Source organism: Vigna angularis, chromosome 9, assembly GCF_016808095.1.
Source record: "Vigna angularis cultivar LongXiaoDou No.4 chromosome 9, ASM1680809v1, whole genome shotgun sequence".
Classification (NCBI taxonomy): Eukaryota; Viridiplantae; Streptophyta; class Magnoliopsida; order Fabales; family Fabaceae; genus Vigna; species Vigna angularis.
Genome location: NC_068978.1, coordinates 8731861 through 8744376, shown reverse-complemented (window position 1 = coordinate 8744376; position 12516 = coordinate 8731861). Strand labels below are relative to the sequence as shown.

Sequence of the window (12516 nt, the reverse complement as noted above, 5' to 3'; positions counted from 1 at the left end):
CCTTCTTCTTAACTCTCTCTTGATGTACATTAAAAGATTCACTTTCCTAACTAGTAATTATTGTACATCATAAAAGAAAATTAGTATTCTGAATCGTCAAAATCAAGAGTCGTAAATGATAAGATATTTTATAGAATATTTGATTTTGTATAACTTGGACATCATAGTTAACTCAATGAATTTTATGGTTGGGAATCAACCATTGCCTGCATTTTCAGGTATATATATATATATATATATATATATATATATATATATATATCTTTTGCACAAATTCTGCCCACAAAAGCATTGACTTTGGAATCTCATTCCCTGCCTAATAAGTTAAAAGTAAGATATACACTTTCTGAATTTTATTGTAACTTAATCGTATATTTCGAAGCATAAACACATACAGTAACACCGACCACACATAGAAACTATAGCACTTCTTAGATGCTATCATTTGATGCCGATAATACTTTATAGTTTTTTTTATAAGTGTAGAAACAGAATTTATACATACTTTAAAATGGGAAAAAAATGCAACTTTAGTAATATAATTTAAAAATAATAAACACATTTAACCCAAATATGCCTTTATGCCGTATAATATGGTTCAAAGACTACTGAATATCAAGCAAAGTGACAAAAGATTGGCTTTTAGCTACAAAATTCATGAGTCATAATTTAGCTTGATAATTTCCATCTCATTGCAGCATTGATCTCAAACTTTGACCAAATATATGGTTGCTATAAGCAAGGAAACTTACTTTCCACGGCACGTACACTAAAAATTTTCTCACCACTACAGTTCAATGTGAATGGAACCTTGCATTGGATGTTAGCGCCATGGTGCTCCTTTTCTAGCAGAATCCAACCCTTACTATGAACATCTCTTTCTATAAATTACCATCTAAAGCCACCCCTTTGGCCACCAAGCACCAAGCAAAACAACACAGTGAAAAAGAGAAGATATAGAAAATGAATGCTTGTATCTCAACAGCATCCTTGGTTGTGCTGCTGATTATGATTTCAGCAAACAGATTGTGTTGTGAAGCACAACAGTGTCGTCCAAGTGGGAGAATCATAGGGAAGAAACCACCAGCAGGAGAATGCAACCAAGAGAATGATTCAGAGTGTTGTGTGGAAGGGAAGACGTACACAACATACAAATGTTCTCCAGCAGTGTCGAGCAACACCAAGGCAGAACTCACTCTCAACAGTTTTGAAAAGGGTGGAGATGGAGGAGGGCCTTCAGCATGTGACAACAAGTACCATTCTGATGATACACCAGTGGTTGCACTTTCCACCGGATGGTTTAACAACATGAGTAGGTGCCTCCACAATGTTACCATCACTGCAAATGGCAAAAGTGTTGTGGCCATGGTCGTTGACGAGTGTGACTCTACCATGGGATGTGATCAAGACCATGATTTTCAACCTCCTTGTCCCAACAACATTGTTGATGCCTCCAAGGCTGTCTGGAAAGCCTTAGGTGTGCCTCACAGTCAGTGGGGTGGATTGCAAATTACATGGGCTGATGCTTAATGTAATGCTCTAATACTAACTAGTACATGCCTTCTATCTATCTGCTTTGTGTTGTCCATTCTGTATTGTGTCATAAAAGAATAGTTATATTCATTATAATATATATATATATATGTGTGTGTGTGTGTGTGTGTAATCTAACAAGTGTAATAGTTTATGAACTCCAAGTCTATCTGAATGAAAACACACTCATTATATTCTTCCTTTTCTCTCCTTTGTTAGCAAACAAAATAGCTGTGAAACTATGAGCTTTTTTCATTTTTTGCAACTAACGTATTTATGACTTACATAAATGTTCTACAGTGTGAAAAGTGTATATAAAGAAACAGACACAAACAAAAAGGGGGTTATTACGCTGCCTTGAACACGGATTGCTCTTACACACGCAACAACTGCAAGTTTGATTACAGAGAATGGGCCACATGCTTTCAGCAGATTTTATATATATTATAGACAAATTATAGTTACATGTAAAATCCAATCCAGATAAAAAGTAAATAACACAGAACTCATGGAGTAAAGACTCAAATTCGCTGGCTATTTCACTTGATCCTAGTAATATAAAACCAGGAAAACAAGAAGAAAAGTCCCCTAAATTAGTTTCTCTTAAACAGAAAACATAACAAAGAACAACCGAATAATATCTCTTAAGGACTCTGTCTCAACTTTCCAGCAACGTTGTCTCTGGTGAAAAAGGAACAATAGACAAGTCGTGTTCCCTCACTCCGCCTCTAATACGATATTTACACCTTTGATTAGCACCACAGCGATCATCCATGATATTAACTTCAAGAACTTCAAGCTTAGGACACTTCCCAGGAAGTTCCATATACAAGGAGTCCCTATTTTCAAGAGACAATCTTAGCTCAACTAGATTCTTTAACAGTGGAAGATCAAGACTAAAAGGGTATGTCTCTAACCTAAAATCACCCAAAGACAGAAACTCAACGTTACATAATTCTTTCAGAGTCTCACAAACAAACTGGTTAGCATAAAAATCCTTGATTCCACCAAACACTGTCATATAAACTTTGGCTTTAACAACGTTTGACCTACTACCACTTTCCAAGTAGTCTGGGACAAAATCATAATAACGATCACTTTGTATAACAAGGTTGTAAAACCATTTGCGTTGGAACAGTTGGATAACTCGAGAGTTTCGTACAATCTTCAACTCGTTGAAATGTGACAAGTACCAGTTCTGCCTCAGGTGGAACAGTTCAAGAGCTGGAGATCCAGAGATAAGGTTCCTGATGCTGGAGAAGGAGGTGAATGCATGTATGTGCAGGTGCAAACTTTTGAGTTTAGGAAGATGAACACCAGAAGGAATAGAGAGATTAAAGAGACCCTCGAGCTTCGAAGTGACAAGCGTGGCGCAGGTGAACAAGGGGGCGAAGTTGATCACGCTTCTGTGACACATGCATAAGGAGATATCCACATGTTCAACATTTCTTGCTATCACTGCAGAAACCCATTGTTCCACATAATGTGAGCAACAACTATGGCTATTACATTTGAGGTGAAACCTTGTGATGTTTTGTGTTATACGTTGTGCCAAGAATGTATTAACACTCTTGTGGGATTTTATGATTGGTTTGGAACAGTGAATGTCAAGAAATGGAAGCATTCTCCATAGAAATCTCCACCTGGTAGACAACAAGGATGTAGCTATGGCTTCCTTGGTGATAAGGAACAAAAGGATGTGACACAGTACATCATCTGATAACTGGCTAATTCTATCCTCTCCTGATTTTTCCTCATTCTTCATCACTCCTGTCAAGTGTGCAATCATTTCCTAAGCCAGTGTTCAGAACGAACATAAAGTGTGTCTGAATTCCAAAGGCTTTAATTTTGGTTCACCCATGTGTTATCTTCTTATTTCTTAATACCTTAATCTTTTTCCTACAGAAATATCTTTGGCGTTTTCCTTTTGTTAACTTTTTGTGAAGATTTAGTAAGTAAGATACTCGTTTAGTGTAGAGTAACAGCCACCTCAAATGTGATTCACGACATTCTATAAAATCTAAACTACTTCAGCAGATAATATGGCTCCATTGGAACACTATGAACTCCACTTATCGTTTGCTAGTCATTATAAAAGATGCAAGTTAGTTTATAAATAAATTAATTTTTATTTTTATCGAATATAGATAAAGCGATTTCATAATATATAAATAAATACAAATATTATTTTATTAATTAATTTTATAAGATTGAATTAGACTTAAAATTTACTATTTAATTATATATTACAATTTATCTTAAGATTTGTTGTTTATTCGATCTATTATGTCATTCACTGTCAAAAAATTTATTATTTATTTGATCTATCATTTCACTTGCTAGTACACGCTTGACATGTAGATATCTTAACATAAGAAAAGTGTTAAAAATCTTACTATCAACTAAAAATAAAATGATTATATAATATATAAATAGATACAAATCTTTATAATTGTAAGATTGAATAGGCTTAGAATTTATTTCTTATAAAAAATATATTTCATTTTTTTTTCTATACATACTCATAATAAAAAAAAATTATAACTCTTGTCGGTCGTGGAATTATGTGGACGTGGTAGAGTAATTGATGTGTAGGGAAGCTGTTCTCTTGCTAAAATATCATGGATGGTACAAGGGTCACTCTCTAGCATTTCCCTTCACACACAAAACAAAAGGCATTGCATGATACATGCATCTTGGACAAGTAAAGCAACTGAAGTGCAATGCCACGAACGTACAAATTCAGAGTTTAGGTAAACATCACTTCAGTAGAAATCAAATCAACCACGGCAGAACAACAAAACAACAAAACCATAAAATTTGTATAACGCCATCCAGGACAGACAAACCCTTCTTTCTTTAGCTGGTGATAGTTGGTTTTCAACAATAATAAAGGTTTTAACTCTTGACCAGTGATTCCCAAGCCATTGGGTAAATCAGCACATCAGATAAAAGAACAAATTCTACCATTTTAGTGATGATGCAAGTGGCTCTACAATTCAACTACAAGTATGTTAGCTTTTAGAAGTTCAAGCAATGCAATGTCCAAAATTTTAGTAATTACAAATTACAAATGATACACAATTTAAAACCATTATGACACTTATCTTTCAATCAACACTGGTGCCAGTTACATTGTTGGTCGATGTTTCAGGTTGCTAAGTTGGGCTATGTGGTCATCCTTCACACCAACTAGTTACTTTTATCCTATGCATGTCTTCAATTTAATTCTATGTATTAGAGGGTGGATGTTATGCTGTAATGCAACTGCTAACTTCAGTGTTTTGTCCTCCAACTGTAGCAGTTTCCTGCATATTTCAGAAAACCTTGTTACATCATCTGTGCATGTATAAATTTACATGTTATTTCTTCCCATGGAAGCAAGTTGATCTTGAGAGTAACAACCTATTTGACTGTCTGTTTCAAGGGACTTAAGAGACCAATCTAACAACAATCAGCTAAGTTACCAAAAAAACTATTGCATTGCTGGTTATCTACAACAATCAGCTAAGTTACCTACAACTAGTTTAGGCTCCAAAGACTCCATAAAAGCCATCATTTCAAGGGAAAAACTTAGGTGAAACTTCAATTATGATAGCAGAAAAACATCAAAAACACATAAGGAACTGCATCCATGTTCTGCCCTTTCTCAAAAGCGTTTGGAGCCTAAACTGTTACAGCCTAATCAATGACCATTCCCCAGGGGCATGAATATCAATAGGGGTGAAACGAAAAGGAACAGATTGTTGGAGAAAAGGAGTAAGACGTGAACAGAGAATGTAAATTAGAAAAGTGCAGGATAACTCACTATTGGCAACAAGAATAAGATACACTAGAATTGAGAAGGGAAAAAAAGAATCACCATCCAAAGCATAACATCCACAGCTCTCAGACACAACACTATGCATTCCTAGTAGTAAATCTTCATGCACCCTTTGTCATTGCCTTTCAGGAGACCATAGTTCAATGACAAAAGTCACACTAATTTATATCATAATTTGTGCCTCAAAACCACAAAGCATCTACCTCAATTGCCAATTTCTTTCAAATAGGATATAAACAACAGTCTGTTTTCAACCAATAACGCAAAATCTTCAAATTAAAATTCCTCACAGCTACAAAAATATTGAGTACAACCCTACAGTCAATCATGGGTAGAGATAGGTGACATTTTATCAAATTTCCATAAGTCAGCTGGCTTCTACTCTGCTGTTGGTAGTTCCCATGCTGTAGTTACTACTACAGGAAAATTAGATGAGTGACCATGAATCTGAAATATATACGCAGTACTGGCATATGCTAAATAAATTGTCACCCGCGCATTAAATCAATGTCAATATGAGAGTTGCGCATATCCAATGATCGTGATGCTGGCCACGGACTTAAAGATGAGGTTGGAGTAAGATTTTGATTTGGCGAGAGGCTATTCATTGCAATGGGATTATGAACTGTCTGATGATCAGTCTCTATAGCAACTTCTGCCACTTCTGAAGGTTCTTTTTTCTTGATCTTTGTCTTTGATCCACCCCATGTAAAGCTTCCAACTATCACCTGTGGTAATAAAGCATCCAAATTTAAAAAGTTGCAAGTTTTGACATGATAATGATGATCTTCAACACAATATGATGACAGCAATAAAATGCATTTACCTGAACTGGACTTGCAGCAATAAGCACTCCACCAACTCCTCCGCCAAGGACACGGCCATCAGGACTTGCAAGGGAAACACTTAATCCACCAGTTCGATTGCGGGAGCCACCACCATCGGCAACCAAGTAAGAGCCTGACAGGCACAATATCTCAAAACGCCCCTATTGAATCCAAAGTCCATCAATAATTATAAATAACCAAAGTAAATAACTTCAACAAGATAAAAAGTTGTTAAAGTGGATAGGAAAAAGAAAGCATACTGATGAACCACTTCAAATGGTTCTAAATTTATGGTTGAGTAAAATAAAATTCTTCAAGAAAACACATGTCTAGCACTATGACTCGCAACAAGATAACTCGGTAATAATAGCTATTTCTTATAAAAAGTCTGACACTAGAATAACCAAAACATGTAGAATCATTGCCTTCAACACTTTTTAGCCGAATACTAAATCAAATTGAAATTAAGTAACAGCCAGTGCAGTCATGAATGTGAGTTGATAGCAGACATACATTGGAATGCACCTATGTACATGTTCTGCATACATAAAAAACAAGCTCAAAGTAACTAGAACAAAGTCTTGATTTCCAGGGGCAAAATATTTCTAGCATCCATATGAATAGAATATTTAAACTAAGTCATTCTCCAAAAATAACAAAAGAATCAGAGTATGATGGTGAAATTGTTATGTGATTAAGTAAATTTATTAAGCAAGAAGTGATATCAAGTGAAATTGTTTATTAGCTACAAGTCTATCCTGAACATAAAAGCACAAACACAACACTAGAAAGTTACAAACCTCATATGTGACTGTGCCACCTGATGTTGAAGGCTGGCGAAGAGTCACAGTAGACACAGCACCATTGGCTGACAAAATACATATAGCTCTTGGACCCTGCTGAGAAAATGCCATGATTTTTGTGGCAACGTCCTACAGAGATGGAAAGAGCACAATTTTTTAAAGAGTATTTCTTCATTTTTACAGAAAGAACCACCTTGGAGCACATTATGTTTCAAATGAAATCATTTTTAGAGTATGTATCATCTTACATTCATTGATGAGTAAAAATATAGTACTTTAATAAAACAATGATGACACACAAAAGATGAATTTCAAATGATATCAACATCTACTTAGAAATTACAGACGTCAATTTCCTTTCTCTATGGAGAAATTAATACAAGTAAGTTGATGATTAAGTCAAGAGACCAATTTAATGTAGAATCAATCAATTGATGCTTTATAGATCTTCATTCAAAATGAGAAAACACAAACAGAGTAGGTGTTTCATGTGTTCTCTCTTTTTATTATAGTTGATGCATTTTTACCAATTATAAAAGTGCTATCTAGTTACATTTTATCACCTGTTTTCAAACTTTAGTAAAGAAAGAATAGAAAATAAAAAAAAATAGTTTAACCATTTCCTTCACAAAGTCTAAAGACAGAAAACAAAATGAAAAACAAGATACTGTTGTGTAATTTATTACTGAAGATGAAAACAAATGCAGCCTATAAATATTCAGAACTTCAATTTTTCAACATACACAAAAAGAAGCAGAAAAATTGATACAACATCTTAAAAGTAAAAGGCATACCTCTCCAACTGCTATGGTAATGATATGAGGAGTGAAACCCATCCCAGCTGAACCAGACATCAGTTCGCCTAGCAATAACCACTCAACGTCAAACATGAATCACCCTTTACATTAATTTATAATTAAACAAAATTAATATAATTTATAATTAAACAAAATTAACATAATCACCCCTTACAGACAGAAAACCAAAATGATCCATTTAAAGAACATTTACCATGTATACCCTTGTCATGTAGGGAAAAAAAAATCTTATAAATATTTTATTGAAGTAAAAAAATTACATTTATTGGTTTCTCCCAAAAAAAACAAAACCTTAAAGGACACCTTAAAAAGGAAAGAGAGAGTGTTGCTTTATGGGGAAACCACTGTCAAAACTATCAAATAAGGCTGAATCAGTTTTTTGTAAAATTTTATTCTCAACCTAAACTCACCCAAACCAACTATCATGTAACACAAATATTTAAATTTATTACTATTCAGCATATAGTAAAATAAATAAAAAGTGAAATTCAAGAAAGAGAGAAAAAGGAAAAGTAGGGTCATGTGCAATGATTTTGAAATGTGAGTGTATCAATGAGGTTAGTGTATTCCTAGTTAGTTTTCTAAAGTAACAAAAAATTTGAAACAAACTAAAACTCATAAGTTAAAAATTGATTTGAAATTGACAGAGGAATTCTGCAGCACTTATGGAAAAGTATAAAGCTATAATGATTTCTGTTCATCTTGGATACAATCAGAAGTTTTTGATTCAATAGGATTACTCTACAGAATGAATTGGCAACTATTACCATCACTATTCAATCACTGCATACTTTCCATCCATACATGACTCAATAAACAAAAACTGCTTATCCTTCATAAATAACAATAAAAACATGATTTATTGAAAATAATGTAATGTCCAAAAATACAACTTTTATCTTAGGCATGGTAAAAATATCAACTTGTTGAAATTACGTTATAGGTATATTAGCTCTCACAATACTACCTCCAAATTTATATATAAGACAGAAAAAAAAACATAATTCATCCAGACCAATAGTTAAATTAGTTAATTTCAATTAATATTGCCATAAAATTAAACAGTACTCCAAGAATACCACTAGAGTTAAATAATTTAAGTGGCACTAAATGGCCTTTTTCTATTTCAAAGAATAATACTTTCAACAAGTCTGACTTATAAATTACAAAGGGTGAGTGGGGGAGTGACAAAGGAAGGGTGTATGGCATAGTAAAGGGGATGAGCATAAATTTTTTGAAAAAGCAATAAGAATAATTTAAATTGGAAATAAATTTGAAGGATAATTAAGAAAAACACTGGCAAAAATGCCAAATGAAGGACTATTTATTAAATAGGGGAGATGTAATAATCTTCTGCCTAATAATTTTACTGCAAATTTCACATGCTGCAGTAGACAGCTGCAGTAGATGTGCAATGAAATGCAAATTCAATTTCTGGTCCAATCCAAGCCTAGTTTTAAAACATTGATTTCATGTTTCTTAGAACTAAGATAAAAAAATTTTCCTTTCTTGTATAAATTATATCAGAGTAAAGATAAATAATTATATAATATTTAATTTTAATCATCAAATTAGTGTTAATATAAAAAATAAAAAAGTGATGTAAAGACTGAAGCAGTCAGATTTAACACTCAATAGTTTAATAGGAAAATCCATAATAATTTTTACTTGTACCATAATCTCTCAAGGAAGTAAAACTTTTGAGGGTTCAACTGTCTGCAAACACTGCATGTATCTTGTAATAAAAAAAATTATCTGTGCAAGGAAACTAATAGTTTATTATTATACCCAATTCATTGAAAAGTTGTAAATTTAGTGAGTTTGATATCATAATGTCAGTCTGAAAACAAAAATATAAACCACCAGAGAAAAAGATGAAATGTGTAATTTTGAATGTTGGCATACGCTAGAGCACTTAACACCTTAGCAATGATACTTTAATTTAAAAAGTTGTGTTAATATTAAGTAAAGCAAGTGATGTAACAGAAACAGTCACAAGTTCAACTCTAGAAAATTTAGTAGAAAAAACCCTAAAAAAATTTCACCTATTGCAGTGATCTCAATAAACCAAAACATCTGAAAGCTAAACCATTTACCTTGTAATCAGTAAAATTTTGATTGTAAAGAAATTCATAGGTAATACCAAATCATATGAAAACATAAAAGTTGCTGACTCAATGTTAACTCGGTCCATCTGATATTTCAATTCCAGCATGAAAAAACAAATAAACAGTTGTTATCTCAAAAAATGAAAACAACAGGTGCTGTGCTTGGATAAAAGCAATTTTGATCTTTAAAAATAAGCAAGTAATACAACAACCAAACAATCCAGCCTTTCAATACTCAACAGTTTCGAAGCAAAATCCAGATTTTGCACTAACACAGTAATCTCAATAGACCAAAACGTTTGAGAGCTCAACCATTCAACGCACAAACAGCATATCTTGTACTCAGAAAGAAAATAACAATTTATCCACCGCAAGTCTGCAACACAAAAGTCATTGTAAACTCAGTTTACTGAGATGTTAGAATCAAAAAACATCACTTGGATAAGGATTTAGACAGCCAGCAACATCTCAACTCAACTTCAAACTATCATTACTTTACGTTTATCTTTCACTAAATGCACAACAACACAAAAGCTGAGATGGGGATTTACCAAGAGAAGCCAACTGCTGTTTCTTCCCTGATCCTGGTGGGCGCCCTCTACCTCGTTTCTGGCCTTGTGCCAGGGCTCCAGGATGACTTGCTGGTGTTGGAGTCAATGCCAACGACACAGTTCCGTCCGGCCCGTATTTTCGAGGCCTTCCTCTCTTCCTTTTGGCAGATTCCCCTGGCACAGCACCAGAAGGAGCACTCACATTGACACATGGAGATGAAATTCCTGTAGACTCCAACGGTAATGTGGATCCAATGGTACCACCACCACCAATGCTTGATTGAAATGGTAAATTAGGATTAGACAATGATCTAATATTAGGCGAGTTGTGCAGTTCAGATTGAGTTCCAGCACCAGGTATTCCTCTCTGCATATAGTAAGATGCAGAGCCAGATAACATTTGGTCCCCTCGATCCATGCATTTACTAGACCTTGAAACCCCTCAATATTCAATTCCACCTATCTCTGTTCCCACAGTCCATGGTCACAAATTTTGGAGGAAAGAAAAAAATGCACAGATCAGAAAACCATGAAATCCTATATCATTATGACAATTCTGTCAACAAGGTGCTTAAATTATACTAGCAACAACAATAACATGTCCTTCAAATCAGAAGCATAGGCTTCCCACAGACGAAGTTTCTCAAGGATAACACATTAACAACCTATTGAAATTATACATATGAAGGAAGAGAAAGGGACCCTAGACTCAATTGAAGGTACAAGACAAGCTGAAAACAACCAAAAAGTAGAAAGATAGATCAATGGAAAGAATGGAAAGCCTAGCTAGAAGGTAGTTCACACAAATATTCTAGTAGTAGACCAATTCCAGAGAAGACAAAAAGAGAAGCTAGTTTACATACAGCTTACCAACTTATATAGAAACAACAAAAAGGCTTCACATTGAAGATAAAGGCCGGGTGAACTGTAACAGGTCCACACTCACCAACCCATGATAAAACCTTAAACACCAAGCAAATTTCATGGCAACCAAATAACCATAACCATGTATTATATCAACTTCACTCACCCTCTGATGCCAACACCCAGAAAATCAAAACCCCAAAGATAAATTCCTTTACTTACTTATCATGAAGAACCAACCACTTAACTACTTCAATTCAAAATTATATAAATTTTAACCCAGTTTAGAACTCAAGTAAAGAGTACAAAATGTCACAAACACCACAGAGAAGTAACAACCTTTCTGAAGAGCAGAACAGATTTCACACCAGAAACAAAACTGATAAATGCTATGAATGCAAGATGAAGATCTCTTCAAATCATGGAGAGAAATAAAAAGGGAAACAAAAAAGTACTAACATGTGAGGAGAGAGAATCAAAACTTAAAAGGGTGTGTGTAGTGGTGGTAGAGAATTGGAGGACCCTTATGAAGGCAGAGAGTTGAAAAACGTTCAACGGTTTCATGCGGAATTAAAGAGCGGTGGGTGACAGAAGAGCACAGAAGAGAGAGAGTATGTGTGTGTGCTGTGTTTGTGTGTTGTTGTGTGTGCTGTGTGTGTGAAAGTGAGAAGTGAGAGTGTACAAAAAAAAAAAGAGTGAAGTAGCACAACAACATTAACTGAGAATGAGAAAGAAAAAAGGAAAAAACAAAACATGAGTAATGAACAGTGATGTCTCTCTTTCTCTCTCTTGATGTGTGTCAGCAGCACAAGTCCTTATCTCATTGCAAATATTTTCTAGGGGTGAGTGATGGGAGTTCTTAGATTTCTCTCTCCTAGTTGAGTTGTGGTGATGAACAATGAATGATGGTGAATTATGCTATGGAGCTAGCTAAGGTAGCTATGTGCCCTACTCACTGCATTACACAAACAAACAAAACTTCAATAGAAAAGCACCTTTCTCTTTCTCTTTCAACTTCAACTGGATAACTCCCAATAGTGAATATTTTCTCTTCTTTTACTTTGCTTCTTCTTTCCTTTCTTAATCACAATCTTTCATTTCATTCAGTTAAAAGTGTTACATCGATTAAAGATAAAACTAAATTATAATATATAAGTAAGGTGTAAATCTCATTTTATAAGCCAGTTTT

The 12516-nt window shown here is 34.3% G+C and overlaps 3 protein-coding genes across 4 annotated transcripts; 1 reads left to right on the top strand and 2 right to left on the bottom strand.

Annotated features, from left to right (window-relative positions):
• The first annotated feature begins 800 nt into the window (after positions 1–800).
• LOC108347405 (kiwellin-1) lies at positions 801–1739 on the top strand. Its single transcript, XM_017586620.2, has one exon. The coding sequence runs from the start codon at positions 964–966 to the stop codon at positions 1528–1530; it is 567 nt and encodes a 188-aa protein (XP_017442109.1). The 5' UTR covers positions 801–963; the 3' UTR covers positions 1531–1739.
• LOC108347403 (F-box protein At4g22280) lies at positions 1709–3385 on the bottom strand. Its single transcript, XM_017586617.2, has one exon. It carries the CDS (start codon positions 3320–3322, stop codon positions 2192–2194), a length of 1131 nt encoding a protein of 376 aa, XP_017442106.1. The 5' UTR covers positions 3323–3385; the 3' UTR covers positions 1709–2191.
• A 2016-nt stretch (positions 3386–5401) lies between these two features.
• On the bottom strand, positions 5402–12161 carry LOC108347404 (AT-hook motif nuclear-localized protein 9). 2 transcript variants are annotated; one of them, XM_017586619.2, is made up of 6 exons: positions 11667–12161; positions 10464–10928; positions 7781–7848; positions 6984–7115; positions 6183–6344; positions 5402–6084 (listed from the first exon to the last, which is right to left on the bottom strand). In XM_017586619.2, exons 2-6 carry the CDS (start codon positions 10879–10881, stop codon positions 5845–5847), a joined length of 1020 nt encoding a protein of 339 aa, XP_017442108.1. In that variant the 5' UTR covers positions 10882–10928; positions 11667–12161; the 3' UTR covers positions 5402–5844. The 2 variants fall into 2 exon arrangements, with proteins under 2 accessions (XP_017442108.1, XP_017442107.1); XM_017586618.2 differs by having other exon boundaries at positions 11787–12160.
• Positions 12162–12516: the final 355 nt, after the last annotated feature.